The 15,636-nt window shown below is 42.7% G+C and overlaps 1 protein-coding gene across 2 annotated transcripts in view; it reads right to left on the bottom strand.

Annotated features, from left to right (window-relative positions):
• The window catches only part of NKD1 (NKD inhibitor of WNT signaling pathway 1), a 110,552-nt gene extending 102,339 nt beyond the window's left edge, over window positions 1-8,213 (bottom strand). Inside the window, exons 1-3 of one of the 2 annotated variants that reach the window (XM_040615524.1) lie at window positions 7,846-8,213; window positions 7,673-7,705; window positions 7,312-7,469 (exon numbers count right to left, since the gene is read on the bottom strand). In XM_040615524.1, the coding sequence (XP_040471458.1) occupies window positions 7,312-7,469; window positions 7,673-7,705; window positions 7,846-7,870 (216 nt within the window). In that variant the 5' untranslated portion in view covers window positions 7,871-8,213. The remainder of the gene's footprint in view (window positions 1-7,311; window positions 7,470-7,672; window positions 7,706-7,845) is intronic. The other variant, XM_040615523.1, reaches the window with a different exon arrangement.
• Window positions 8,214-15,636: the final 7,423 nt, after the last annotated feature.

The raw sequence follows: 15,636 nt of genomic DNA, 5'->3' as shown, positions 1-15,636 counted from the left end.
AACTTTGACAAAAAGCAGAGAAGCTGCTTGCCTAATAAGTCTTGTTCACAAGTATTAAATTTTATTAACAACAGCTTTACATTCAAGGAATAACTCCTTCTCATGCACATTTGGTAGGGACCTTGATTTGAACCAGGGAACCACTGGGTCCTTCGTTATTGCTGCCAAGGGGTTAGTGTTGGGATCTTTTAGGTATATTTTTACAGGGCTCTTTTTGGCCATTAAGGAGCTTCTCAGGCACTGATGGCATTTCAGTCTCCTATGGCCACAGTCTGGTCTTCTGAGGAGCAAAAGGATTTACTCCACCAGAAGTTTTATACACTAAAACAATAGGGTCATTTATTGCCCTATAATATACAATAGGCCACACCACACAAACAAAACCAGGGGTAGTCAATTTCACAGCTGTTATAGGACCTCCCAACAAGAGACTGCATCGTTCTCTTCCTCAAACAATTAGATTCTGTATGACTAAACCAGAAGTATTTCTCACATATGATAGGCACATTATCAGGTCATGTGAGACACACATGTATAGGTATTAAGGGATCTGGCTGAACACTTACTTGCAGATGTAAGCCTGTTGGAATGCCAGCTCCCATGGCAAGCCAGTGGACTGGTCCTTAATGAACTGTGGACATGTGGTTACATGACAGTAGTCTATTTGGAGGACACTAACTATACAGGACTTTCCGAGTCGAGAAAGGATGTCTCACATGTTCAGAAGTGTCATCGCTATTCTGCAAATTACAAGACAAAATATATGCCATATTGCTCTGATGACAATAAATCCAGAAGTTCACAAAAAGCAAGTGCACTGTATGGCTGTACCCCTTGCAGAGACCAGGACAGCAATAGTTGAACCTACACAAGCCAATTTCCCCTCTCTCTTAGATTAAGCAGTAGTAAAAATATCTGTGCCAGCACAGCCCTTTCACCACAGCTAACACCACTGGCATTCCACCACTGCAAGACAAATGTCATGAGATATTCCAACACAAATACGCTTTGTTGGCTAAGAAATCAGACACAATGAAGATTTTGCATTTGGAACTTGGTTAATAATTCTTGAATGGCATACAGGCCAACTCAAGTCTCCCATAGCTGTAGTTACTCCGTAGGAGTAAATACAAGCTTAGTTTTGCTGCCAATGTTGGCAGATATGACTAAATAAATTCACAGAGAAAGTCCATTGCACCATTTCTTCACAGTAATTTTTTAAACTAAAACTATACCTCATTTTCCATGAAAAGATATCTATAAATATCACATAGTCTGAAAACTCACAAATACTCAGAGTAACTAGTATATTAACTAGAGAAGTGGTTTAGTTACAAAAAAATGCTTCAAGTATTTTGTACATTTCAACAGCTACCATTTACTTTCCAACCAGGTTTTGATGCTGACATTCACGAAGCAAAATCCATCCACAAGGATTTCTATAAAGGCCAACATCTGCAGCACAGGGAGCAATGTTCCATTTTGATTTAAATATCATCACTGAACAATTATTTCCCCAACTTTGGAAAAACTAACTCTTACAAAGTTTCAATACTCATGAGACTTCTCTTTTCTCTGTTCATAACCCAATTCAAAAGAAACCATAAAAGTCAACTAAGATCTTCTTCTGAAGGGTGCCTACAAATAGCCACTTACTGAGCTCCTCCTGGGTCTTATTACAGATCTCACAAAAACCTACAGAAAACCCTTCTGTTAATGAATGCTGCTGTAAAGAACATTCCCATATGTCGACAATCATGTGCTACAAATTTCCCATTTTTGTTATAACCGAAGTTTTAGTGTAAAGTCTGGACTACATTATTTACATTTAAGTCATTAAAGAATATAATATACTGTTAGTACTTTTCATCCCAATATACAGAAGAAAATGTCCTCCATAACCAAGGTCGCCTCATTCAGAAGAATTAAGGTTTCACTAAACCAAGAGGGACTATCAGTAGCCCAAGAGACATAGCGTGTAATAATTAGATGAGGCCTTTACCCCGCTACTATACAGAATACACTTTCTTCTTACAAACATCAACCTAAGTAACTCCAGTTTAGAGGGGGTAGAAGAAAGAGGGTTGTTAGAGATTTTAAAAAAAAAAGTTACTTTAATGAGATTGTTTGCAGAAACTTCACGGGCCATTCAGCTTTCCAATCAACATGCCAAATTAAAAGTGTGCCACATTAAATCTGAAACACCTATAAAACAAGCCCTGATGAAATACAGACTGTCTTCCATCCACCTCCTCCATATGGCTCAAGCAAAGTCAACTTTTAATTTCATAACACAAAATATTTAATTTATGCTTTTCTTCACATGTCAATTTAACCTCCGGCACATAGCTTTGAAACCATGTAAGGATGCCTAACACTTTCCATATGGCAACTGAATTGTGGCTTTTAATTGCACCAACTGGTATCATTCAAGGATAATTCCCTTGGAATCCAGCTTTCTGCGACAGTATTGGCCAATTCACTAATCTCATCACCATGGCACTAATACTTTCAGAGACTCTTTGATTGTTAATATTCATATTATAATTTTCCCAAACCAGAGCTGTCAAGATATACTATGTACACCACTAATTAAATTATCTTGGTTTGTTGGCACCAAATTTCAACACTAAATAAGATTCTGCTTCTCTCTTTCAATACAAAGTTTGGCAATTTATTTTAAATGCCATACACAATATTTTGTTTATCAAAATATTTTTTTTAGTCATACCAGTATCTAGCACTGTTGAGTCTGTTGTTTCTTTTAATCCTCAGAGTCAATACAAATAATTGTCTATACAATACTGACATTAATGTACTTGAAAATAGTTCAGTTTGAAAGATTACTTCAAGCAGTAACACAAGATAGCACCCCAGGAAATTTTAATTGCTCTTGTCACCATATCTGTAAGAAGGCAGTCTTTCAAATGTCATTCTACCCATGAGATGACCCCGAAGCAGTGCTACAATTAAATCTTCCACTTCAACAGCCTTTAAGCCATAGCATATACATACCGCTAAAAAAAGTCTCTTTTCCTTTCATTATTTTTATTTTGGAGGAATTACCTACCCAGCTGTGTCTTCCATAAAGCTATATATTTTTACATGCACACACACAAATGCTATTTAACAGTAAGGCACTGGGAAGGGCCTATTTTTTTTTTTTTTTTAATTTAAGAAAGAGCATGCTAGAGATGCAGTGAAGTTGACACTGGTGTAGTCTCCTCTCAGCCATGCAAGGAATGCCCATTAATGTCACTGGCAGTTACAGGCACAGAACAAATGGAGAACAAGCCCCACCTCTGAAGTAGTGTGATGTGCTTCAGCATTTCATACTGTATTATTCCCAGACCAGATACTCAACTGTAATATCAGTTAGGGTTGAACATGAAGATCACTAGCACCAGAGCCCAGCAGAAGTGGTAAGTTAAAGACTGCTCTATTTTACCTAAAATGATTACTTACAACTTGGCTTACTGTGAGCTGGTTTGAGATTAAATTAAAAATAGGATTTTTTTTCCAATCCCAAGCACAGATCTCAATGAGACATGCAAGAAACTAGTAAAATTTCTCATGGCTTTGAAGATAAAAGTAAATTGAACTAAGCAAATGTCATATTTAATATTTTCCCCTCTAGCACAGCACTACTTTTCAGCTAAATAAATAAATGAATATTTGCAAACAATGATGATCTCCAAAAATAGTTTGTAAAAGTAAACACACTGAATAAATTTAAACTTATGAATTATATGGGATAATCCACAGTGTCAGAAAACCTTTCTGGGCACAAGTTAACTCATTCATAAAGCAGCAAAAAAAGTGTATTCAGTTGCCTCAACAGATTTACAGCCCCAGTGGTTTCAATTAGCTTTGAAACTAGAAGATGACTCTGGACCTCATAGTTTTCATAGATGCAACAGAATTCCTTTTTTCTTTAATTCTACATGATGTGGAATGGAAGGCTGCAGCCCAGCCCTCAGCCTCCACAGTAATTAAAACATTTAGAGCAGAGCAGCCCCTGCTGGGTGGATGGCAATGGTTTAATGAGATCAGAGCTCTTAGCTAGAACAGAAAAGTTGTATATGCACCAGAAGCGCGTATTTCAGATACACTCCCCTTCCCCTGGCTCCTGCCTTCACCCAACAATTTACTATGAGATCCTTCTCAGATGTCTGATGCATTTGGCAATAGCTGGACACTAGTTACTGTTCTTCCAGTGAATTGGAAGGGGGAGACATGGATGGATGGGATACAACATGGATGATACATCTGCTGAGGGAAATCTGCTCTAACCAAGAAACTCTCAAAACTTGAGTTCAGGAAAAGCGTTGTATTCTTGAATCCCCTCGCCTTGTGTCAAACACCCCTTCAGTGAACTAACATAATGACCTCCCCTCCAGAACTATTGTAAATTCAATCATTCTAGAGAGGAGCACAAATGAAATTTTATTGCTTTCCTGTATTAGTCATTCATTCCTCTTGTAAAATGCTACATGTATCCCCCTGAAGTTGAGTGTCATCTCCCCTGGATGACTAACTTTAGCAAAACAATTCAGTGTCTCTGTTCTTGAGGAAAACAGTCTTCCAACTACAACCAAGACAGAATTTTTGGCTTATATACAGCAATGTAAGTAAAAATGCACTATTACATTCAAGTTCTAATCAAAATTATTAAAATCTTTGAAGTTTCAGCTGTGGAAGCAATTGAGTGCTCTCCCCTCCCATCAACAGGTCTTTGGAAGCATATTTCACCAAATAGGGCCCTGCATACTAATGAAACCACCATCAACAAAACTCAGGTTAAGGATTCCTAGGAGGAAAATTATTTCTAGGACCATTATTTTTTTTAAGCTCAACTGGTTATTTCTCTGAATGCAGATATTTTCATCAGCGTTTGATCTAACTCCTTCTGCCATAAGTCACAAACACAGCAATCAGGAACTATTTCAGGGGGAAAAAACGTGTTTTAATGAGAAGCCAAAGTTTCAACTGTGACACAATAAAACTGTACTGTTCCACAGAGCCTTGTAAGCTAACTGAACATTTTAGGAGGTATTCTGAAATAGTAAGGATAAAAGCCCTTGGTCGATTCAATGTAACAGTACTACATTATTGGGGAATATACAACTGTCCCACACAATCCCATGTAACTAACCATGAGCAGAGGTAACTAGTATTTTTACATCTTGAGGTGAATGAAGAGCCAAGAGGTTAGACTACAATTCACTTTGTATCTTGGTATAATTATACAAGAGATCAAAGATCTCAGACGAGGAAACAGTCATGCAATCCCAGTTATGGAGTCAAAAGCTGTGACTCCATAATCCTTGTCAAAAAGACTGTACATATGGCACATCTGGTTCCAATGGAGGATTAGAAATGCATCCCTCCATAGTACCAAAAGTTCGTATTTTAAAGGAACTTTAATGTAGCTGTCACAGTGTGCCTGTGACAGGATGACAATTAAAATAAAACTATTAGCAGGCTATATATGCATACAGATACTACCAAATATATTAGGCAATAAATTGTGAATATTTTCAAACATTCACAAACAACTCTATCAGGATGACAGTAAAAAGCCTCATGGGAACAGTGCTTTTAAACATACTTAAATGTATTTATAGTTTTATAATGTACTAAACCAGTAGATTAATTTTTAGCTAATGGCTTGCTAATTGCTCAGCTATCATGAGGAGGACACCTTGAATAAGAAGAGAAATACTGTTCCACTGCCATTCCAGCTGAGCAGAACTCATGGAACTGAAAACTGAAGAGTTCAGTGTATAGCAAAGTATCTTTGACAAAAGATATTTTTTTCTTGTTTTCAAAAAGCAAACTGTCTTTGTGGAAGAAAATACATTTCACAAAGCTGAAGTCAGAGTTTTTGACCTTTAACTCTTGAATTTAAACCTATGTTTAGTTTGGTAAGTTGAGCCTCTTTCCTAGGAAATATGTATGTGAGAGGTAGAATATATCTAAAAAAGCTTGACTCACAGAAATGGGCATAATGAAAAATAATTAAAAGCACACGGGTTTACTCTTCACATCTGTATCATACATGTATGTACCGTTATTAATGAGAACTTCTTTCTTTGGCACATTGTCTCCAAGTAAAGCACGTTAAGAATCACTTCAACCAGACATACCTGCAAGTTGAATGTGAAGTGATTATGCTCATCAGTTACAAACACATCATTATCTTACCCCCTTTGCCTTACTTCCAGTGACTCCCAATTTATCCTCCTCTAAATACAATACTGGTGAAATCTAAAAAGTCATCATTAGCTTTTCCCAAGCTATACATCTTCTGTGCACTTCAACACCCCACCTTAAATGAAGTATTGTCCACTTGCGAGTTAATTTTTCCTGAGACACGAGAAGTCCAGGCTTCTGACAATAAAACTGGTGGCTAACAAAGCAAAGAGCCTGCAGGAGGTTTGGTGGCCCTGCTCTGCTTGTGCTTTCAGAGCCACATTCCTTGCTGGGAAGCACAGATTCCAATCTCCCCATCTCTCAGGTTACTTTTCCACTGATGAAGCTTTCAGGGCTTGATCCAAAGCTCACGGAAGTCAATGGGAGTCTTTCAGTAAGCATCAATAAGCTCTGGATCATACCCTGAAACACTATGAGGACCATATCTAAGAATTGTTTACCTCCCATCATGCCTTTTTGTTTAAAGAGACAACATTAAGGGCGGGGGCGGGGGAGGGTAATTTACACATTTCCTTCAGCCCAGCTTTACAGCGGAGGAGGACTGGAGGAAAGAGGAAGGGTGGAAAGCGACCAGTCTGGTAACAGCCAGGGCAAGTGACATGTGCAGCAACTCTTACAGATAAAGTCAGCCACGCATTATTAGCAAAGAGCAAGTAAATAAAAATACACTCTTCGGGGACGACTTCTTTCCTGAATTCCTCTGCCAAAATGTCACAGACAAACTTGTGCACCAATCAGGGTTCACAAGCTTACCCACACTGGCAGGGTGCTGGGCTTTTCCCAGAGATTCTCCGTTTGTTCCTGTTTATGAAGGGTTTTGTTCTAATCGCGCTGCCCAAACACTAGGGGACAGGTCCCTTTACTCCTCTGGCTTTTGTACCAGCACCAAGTTTGCTCTGCAGCTCCTAACTTCATCAAAGGACTGAAGGAAACCACCCACGGGGCAGCCCCCTGGAGCAGCATTAGGGCAAAGAAAACCCTTCCTTTGCACAACCGACCCTTGGGAGGGTGAGAGGGATGTAGAAAGAGCTTTTGGTATTCCCTATTTCCAAAAGACAGGGCGGGGGGGTGGGAGCAGCGAGGAAGCTGACATACCCTGGCGCTGGAGAGCCTGCAAACAGCCCGGTGCTGGCAGCCTTGCTGGAGTCCCGAGCTGCTGCCTCCGCTGCTGCTGCCCCCGGAGTATTTCTGCTTCACCATCCAGTCCTCCAGCCCTTTGCGAGCCAGAGAGGCGTTCACCGCAAAACTATCACCTAGAGAAGAGGAGACAATGCCGCCGCTGAGCCGCCCGCGGAGCCCGCCCGGACCCGCGGCCAGCCCGCCGCCGGAGCCGGGACCCGGCACGCAGCTCGCAAACCGCGCCGGAAAGTTGAGGGGAGAGGGCAGGGGGCCGGGGGCAGCCACCCGGAGCGGGGGAACACGTTCAAAGTTACGAGCAGTAAAGAGCCATCCCTACCTTCTGGACTTTCTCTGGGTTTACAAACGGCAGCTAGGCAGATCCGGAGGAAAGTGTGCGGGGAAATAATAAAGGAAGATCATTAGACACCAGTACAGAAATCACAGCAACAAACCGAGAACAAGCCGAATAAGGGGAAGGGACTAAGGAAGTAGCAAGTGAAAGGAACTAACCATGTTTCGAGTGAAGTTTCCCCATCTCTCTGCATTGATCTGCAGTTACGATTCATTTGACTGTTTTCAGTAGGGTCAGGTTCGCTTGTTGTTATTTTTGTAGATATAAAAAAAAAAATCCCAGCGTGTTTAGAAATCCATGTGCTCCGCTTCTCCCTGCTAACGCACAAGCGAGATCAAATCTGAGTTCTCCTCCTGCAGCACGGTCCGGCGTCCCCCTCTCCGCTCCAGCCTTCCTCCTCTCGCCTCTCTTTCCCAAAGACAGAGGCGGTTACAAAAGACCTTACTTCACCCACCGGGGAACATGATTGACACCTCATTGAGATTAGACCACTTGCAGGCAGCCTCCGCCTTCCCATTGGGCCGCGGCGGCAGATGAAAGGGGCGAGTGAGCCTTTTGGAGGCTAAAAAAAAAAAAAAAAAAGAGAGAGAAAAAAAAAAAAAAAAAAAGAAAGAAAGAAAAAGGAGCAGCCGGGGCGCGTTTCACTTCCAGCCAGGCACGGGTGGCGGGGCCGGCTCCGCTCCGCTCCCCGCGCAGCCCCGGGGGCGCCGGGCAGACAATGCGCCGCGCTGCCCCGGCCCCCGCCCGGCCCGCCCGCGGAGCCCCGCGCTGCCGCCGGCCCCCGGCCCAGCTGCTCCGGCCCGGCTGCCCCTGCCCGGCCCGGGGGGCTGCCGGGGCCGCGCCGCCCTGCGCAGGCTGCGCTGCGGGGTGCCGCTCGCCGCCCGCGGGTCTGCCCCCGGTACCGGCGGCGGAGCAGCCCTCCCACCCGGGCCGAAGGGTCGCCGGGCCAGCCGCGACTCTGTGGCTGCCGCTCGGCCGCCCCTTCAGGGCTGCGGAGGGGATGCGGGCACCGGGCAGCCCGCACGCCTTCCGCGCGGTTCGCAAACTGCCTCCCATCGCCCCTGGTACGCGGATGCGGTGCTGAAGCGCTCCGGAAGCCCCTCGTGTCCCTGCTTAGCAGCATCTTGACTGCGAAGGAAGCCTGCATGCCTGGAAAAGCGGCTGCTCTATTGACTTAGTCCTGCAAACTGTTTTTCACGGGCATCTCTGCACACACGAGTGATCCTTCCGAAGTCACCGTTAATGCCAATATGCAGTTTTCAGGGGCAGATCGGAAAACCTTTCTCAGTGATTCAAAATGTTGGCAGCAGTAGGACAAAGTCTCTATGAGCTTTTTAAAATCATTGAGTGGATGAGATTTGAAAAGAAATCTCCCCTTCTACAGTTGTTGAATGATGTATTTTTTTACATATATAATAAACTAAAAGGAAACTTACTTTTTCATAAAGACAATTCTCCCAGTCATTAAAAATTTGTTTCCTTCCTCTGGCTGGTCATTATTTTTCTGTTTATGAAAATCACATCTCCCTTGAGATCCTTGTAGTTCAACTAGGAGAGATAAAAGGGAGTGCATAGTAGATTCAGAACAAGAAAAAATGAAGGCTTCTGAGAATTTTACTCCAGAAACTACTAGTCAAACTACATAGGGATTGACCCAGATGGGCCTGGTCCAAAAACTTCAAGGCTACATCAGTGCTTTCAAATCCATACGTTTCAAGAACAGGGAGGAAGGAGTTAGACTTGGGAGCTCATCTGAAAAAAAGATTCAAAGCATATGTGGTAACACTTCTGCAGGGAATTGGGACGGGGAGAGGAGGGTCAGGCTTGGAGCTCATTTTTAGAAGGAATTCCAAAGCACATGGATGTGGTGAAGGTCTGGTATGAAATGACTGCGCAGCACAGCCAGTGGAAAGCCATTAAATGAACTATTTAAAGCCAAATTGTTCTTTGGATGACTGCAAAGTCATTTCTCACATTATGTTGACTATTTATCTGTCTAGCAAAGAAAACACTTGTGTTGTGAAATGCAGCCATTGCAACAGCATCAATTGCTTGTCAAATAGCTAATAACATGCATCTTTTGCGAATCTCTTTTTTATGTATTTTAATAATTTATTTGGCCCATTTTTTATGTTGTGTATTTAAAGTGACATATTTGTTCCTTTGAAGATTGCCTCTTGTTTTGGGGAGGAAAAAGAGGGGAAGAAAGTGATTTAGATGAAGCAGACTCCTTGGGGTGTGAGCCTCACCTAGACTATGAAAACCTGTAAAAACTCTCTGATGCATATTAAGAACTTCAAAATTTTAATACCAATTTTATTTTCTCCTCAGCTTGGCATATACCTGAGTGCCCTTTTGTAATTTCATCAGCAAATGTTTTATTTGGCATATCGCTTATCTTCAGTGTTTTACATGACATAGAGAACACCTCAGTGGAAGCACCCCTGAAATTGTACAGCTTTATTCATTTATTTTGTGAAATGGTGCCCTCATCATTCAGCTCTTCGGAACAAAATAAGGCCTTGGAAATGTCATGAGTTCAGCAGGTCTGAACAAGTGACTAGGGGAAGAAGCCCTCACTTTCACAGCAGATTACAGAGGTCCACTTGTGTCCCAGCTACGGAGACAAAGGGACTTGCATTTGTAACATATCCGCTGTTGTACAGTACTGCTTTCACGTACACAACATTTGCTAGAGTTTAAAGCAAGCCCTTTGTAATTACAGTCAATGACACACCCCACAAGACCAAGGTTTTCACAGGAGAGCAAATCTGACAGAAGAATTCCAAATGTCAGTAACTGGTGTCGCATACAACGGGATTCATGATTGCAATGCCTGGGCACAGGAGTAACACAAATACAAGCTGGTTACATTACATTGAGTAGGAATCACAACTGCAGCTATTTCTTCCTCCATCTGGGAAAAAGAAATCTTTAGCTACTCTTAAATGGCCAAATCAGGAGATTCTTAGCATGGTTTTGCTCAGACAAATTCCATTTGATTCCAGAAGGATTTAGCATGGTATAACAACTAAACAGGGACCTCAGGATTTGACTCAGTAGAATTATAATGATCCTCAAAACTACAGGGACCTCGAGGCACACAAAGCCTTTTGTTTTTCCTTCCATGGAGCCAGAAGTGTGTTAAGTAGTGACGTCTTGTAAAATATCAGAGTAAAGTACACCATTCATAAAACTGTACTAATGATTAAAGGGTCTCTAATTCAACCCAGTGACCCCAGTGGAATTCTTAAAGTTTGAAAGCCATGACGTAGAGTATTATTCATTGCCCTTTCATTAGTGCTGACTACACTCGACATTTTCAGAGGATGGAAAACCCTTTTGAACGTTGATATACTATAAACTAGTTGATGATAGGAAATAAATGTATCTTAGCCAAGGAACAAGTGAATAAGACCACTCTGGAAATTAATTTTCAATATTCAATAGTGCAATGAAATTGATGACAACACTTGCAACAGAAAGAGTTATATCATCAGTTAGATTGAGAAGAGCCCTGTATGTGCCAGTGAAGGTTTCTCCAATATCCTGACCGGGAGTACTTTATGCAATGGTACCAGGCAAAGCAACACGTCTAGTTTTATTCTATATTTGCATATTAGCTACAGCACAGCGGGCAAAGCTACATGCTAGTCTAGTGTATGGTAAAGTAGACCAGCACTGAAGAAGTTTGGATTCAATTCAACATGACCTAATGATAACTAGGTATGGTATAAGGCTGCATGAAAGCAAGTGTCCTAAAACCAGTTGTTTAGAGGCCAGGGCAGAAATAGTACACTACACACTAATGGTGTACCTGGCTTTAGACCGGTAAACTTAGTCAGAGATCACAAAGACATGGATCGTATCGTAGACGTATCGGAGACGCAGCGTATCACAGCAAACATAAATAGCTGATGGGATCTGCCGCCCCAGTATGCAGGCTTTGCTGACACACCCAGAGTCCACAGGGCCAGAGGAGAAGGCCCAGCCCTGCACAGCACACAAGCCACATGCCAGAACCACTGACACGGCTCCTCTCAGTGCCCAAGGCAGGGGAGCAGTGATGCACCCCTCCACCAGGTGGCTGTTTCCTACTTGTAGGAGCAGAGGGAGGAGGACGAATACCTATGATAGATGAAAGAATCACGCTGATTTTCCTGCCTGGGTAATGAGGTAAGTGATAGGATACTGCTTTCCAGCTCTTCAGCTTTATCTCCTTCCTTTTTCTTCCCCTCTTCTGCCATGATCCTATCCAGCTGAAGGTGAAAGAAGTCTGGCATTGGCCCCCCAAGGTCTCAGCTGGGTGCTGTTCTCTTCCACCTGGAAGTGGCACAATATCATGCTAGACCTGTGCTTTTTAAAGTGCAAAAAAACATGTAACTCTTAAACAAATTTTGCACACAGAGACAGTAAAGTGAAAACTGTGCTCCTCCTCTGCATTAAATAATCTATAGTTTGTAATTTATATGTACATATAATATATAAAATCCATATATATAATATATAATTAAATTATCTCTAAAGCTTCTTTGGTGGGGTTAAAGTGTTGGTGGACAAGGGAAGAGCAACTGATGACATCTACCTGGACTTCAGCAAAGCATTTGACACAGTCCTGCACAACATCCTTGTGTCTAAACTGGAGAGACATGGATTTGATGGATGGACCACTCAGTGGGTGAGGAATTGGCTGGGTCGGTCACACTCAAAGAGTTACAGTCAATGGTCACTGTGCAAGTGGAGACCAGTGATGAGTGGTGTTCCTCAGGGGTCGGTACTGGGACCAGCGCTGTTCAACATCTTTGTCAGCAACGTGGACAGTGGGATTGAGAGCACCCTCTGCACGTGTCTGACAACACCAAGCTGTGTGGTGTGGTTGACACACTGGAGGGAAGAGGTGCTGCCCAGAGGGACCTTGACAGGCTTGAGAGGTGGGCCTCAGCAAACATCATCAAGTTCAACAAGGCCAAGTGCAAGGTCTGGTGCATGTGGGTCAGGGCAACCCCCAGGATCAATGCAGGCTGGGTGGAGAATGGGTCGAGAGCAGCTCTGCAGAGAAGGACTTGGGGTGGACAAAAACCTCAACATGGCCCAACAACGTGTGCTTGCAGCGCAGAAAGCCAACCGTATCCTGGGCAGAATCGGAACAAGCATGGCCAGCAGGTCGAGGGAGGTGGCTGTCCCCCTCTGCTCCTCTCTCATAGAGGACCCCACCTGGAGTCCTGCGTTCAGCTCTGGGGCCCCCAACATCAGAAGGACATGGACCTGTTGGAGAGAGTCCAGAGGAGGGCCACGAAGATGATCAGAGGGCTGGAGCAGCTCTCCTGTGCAGACAGGCTGAGAGAGTTGGGGTTGTTCAGCCTGGAGAAGAGGAGGCTCCGGGGAGACCTTACAGCAGCCTGCCAGTCCCTGAAGGGAGCCTGCAGGAAAGCTGGAGAGGGACTTTTTATGCAAGCATGTAGTGACAGGACAAGGGGGAATGGCTTTAAACTGAAAGGGGAGAGATTTAGATTAGATGTTGGGAAGAAATTCTTCACTGTGATGGTGGTGAGACTCTGGAAGAGGTTGCCCAGGGAAGCTGTGGATGCCCCATCCCTTGAAGCGTTCAAGGCCGGGTTTGCTGGGGCTTTGAGCAACGTGGTCTAGTGGTAAGTGTCCCTGCCCATGGCAGGGGGGTTGGGACTAGATGATCCTTAAGGTCCCTTCCAAGACAAACCATTTTATGATTCTGTGAATCTATGTCTATATTTTATAGAAGGCTGCTCAGTTAATGAAGTGCCCGCAGCAATTATACCTTTTCACAATTCCTTCAGTTACTATCCTGCTGATGCATTTAGTGTCACAATCCTGCTCTTGCAGGTATGAATGATCCTTCTAATGACATTTAAATTTTGTTTTGATGACCATATGAGTGCTTTGTTCTTTCATTCCCAACACACACAAATGGGATGCCTGTCACAAGACAGTTTCAGCTTTTGGGTCTTTGTCTTTGGTACCTATGGTCTTGGCAGTTTTTTCAGCACTTTTGCCTCAGGCATTTTTGCAATCTGGCATGTCAGCACCTACTAGCTTTAGCAACTTTGCAGCCTTGGCTTATTCCCTCAAAGCTTTGGCATGAGTCTGCACTGTGGCATCCTTTCAACTCCAAACCTACTCGCTTCACAGGTTTTCTTTGGGTTTTTTTAGGATGTCAGCAACTGCCCTGACCCTAGGGGGGAAGAAAGACTGATCAGCAAGTTCAAACATTGTCTGTTCAGCAGGAAGATGTCTATCACAAATGAGCACATTCACTACATCACTTGTCCTTCTGTGTAAGCGTGCCAGATATTGCACATGCTCAGATACCATGAGAAATTTTTCCAGTCTTTCTTCAAGATTATCCCTACATTTCTTCAAAGGGCCTGTGATGATTAGCTGGAGAAAACCCTCACAAACTTCATGGTCCTCAACTGTTAAAACACTATGTCTCCATACTTCAGTGGATATAGTTTCCATCATCAAAGTATTTCCTCTTTCACCTCTCTTCAAAGGGAAGAAAACCCATCATGCACAGATAGTTGTTTAAGGTTTGGTAGTTCAGGATGACAAGTGCTGATTCAGCAGATTAATTGCTTCCCACAACAACCACCAAGAGACAGCTAGGTGTCCTTTGTACTGCCTCCATTAAAATACTCTTTTTCAGGTAGTATCACATCTTCTTTGCATTGTATTCAGGTAAATTAATCTAAGACATTTAACATGGAAGAATCCACAATGATGAGGAAATAGGGTCATGCCAGGTTCATCTTTGTTCTCACTATCTATTACTCTGAAAGCCCACATCAGCAACTGCCTTCACCAAAGGGCCTGAGTTTTGGTGCAGCTGGAAGACTTCTCTGTCATAAATGCTTTGTTGTTGTGAACTGCTAATTGTCACTTGTTTTGTCCTGTACCTTTTCTTTCAAAGGACCTTGCATAGCCAACTCAATAATCTTGACTTCAGCTCATCAGAAGAGTGGAAAGGTGAAAAAAACAAGAGATGGTGCCTCAGAACAACTGAGATACTGTTGCTACCATATATCTCTCTATAGCGAAGGAAGCTGGACCAGGGCTTACAGCAATTTAGAAGCAATTGGCTTTTTCAGTGGATTTTAATGGGTGTTGGATCTAGAATCTACTTGCATGGAATCTCACTGCAGATCCACCAGAAAGAATTCAAAGATCATACAGAATTACCAGGAATTTTTCTGTCAAAGTTCCCCCAAGGAAAACATAGTTTCTATCCAAATAAAATTAACTTGCAGTTTATTTACAAATAGAAAGGATATCCTTCATAAAAAAGGCAATCCTTGAGATATTTTAAAGTGTGATTTTTCTGAGGGTTTTTTCCAGTGAATATTTTGCTGAGATGAAATTTGCTAACAGCTATAACAATATGCAGAGAAAGAGGAAAAGTAACTTTTGCCGACATCCTGTACAGTGTGCCACACATGAAAAGAAAAGAAGCAAGGCAAAAAGTAATGCCATGACTTCAATAATCAGAACATTTCCCTTAGCATCCAAGAAATGACAAGTAAGAAAGTTTTAATATAGGAGAGGGGTTTTATTTGCATTTCTTAACAATAAGGGTGGTTTATACTCCACCTGGTGTCTTTTCTCACATCATCTTTTATGGGCTTCTCTCAGTGACAAGTACCTTTGTACAAAGGTTTCCTCCCCCCTTCTCCCCCTTCTCCGGTTCTAACTCCCTAGCAGGCTTCAGCATACAAACACAATGGGAGCATTGAAAGGAAGACAGTGGGACACCTCCTTTGATCTTGTGTTCTAATAACTTGTGTATGTTTGTGTCCAAAAACAATGTTCCAAGGCTGTGAGGACTGCTGCTGCTGAAAAGAATACTCATCACGGGGGTGGTGGAATAGTTAAACTGTATTCAGGAAAGTAAAGTACTGGCCAGTAATGTAAACAGC

Source organism: Falco naumanni, chromosome 15 (genome assembly GCF_017639655.2).
Source record: "Falco naumanni isolate bFalNau1 chromosome 15, bFalNau1.pat, whole genome shotgun sequence".
NCBI lineage: Eukaryota > Metazoa > Chordata > Aves > Falconiformes > Falconidae > Falco > Falco naumanni.
The sequence above is the reverse complement of the archived record's forward strand: the minus strand, read 5'-3'. Positions and strand labels throughout refer to the sequence as shown.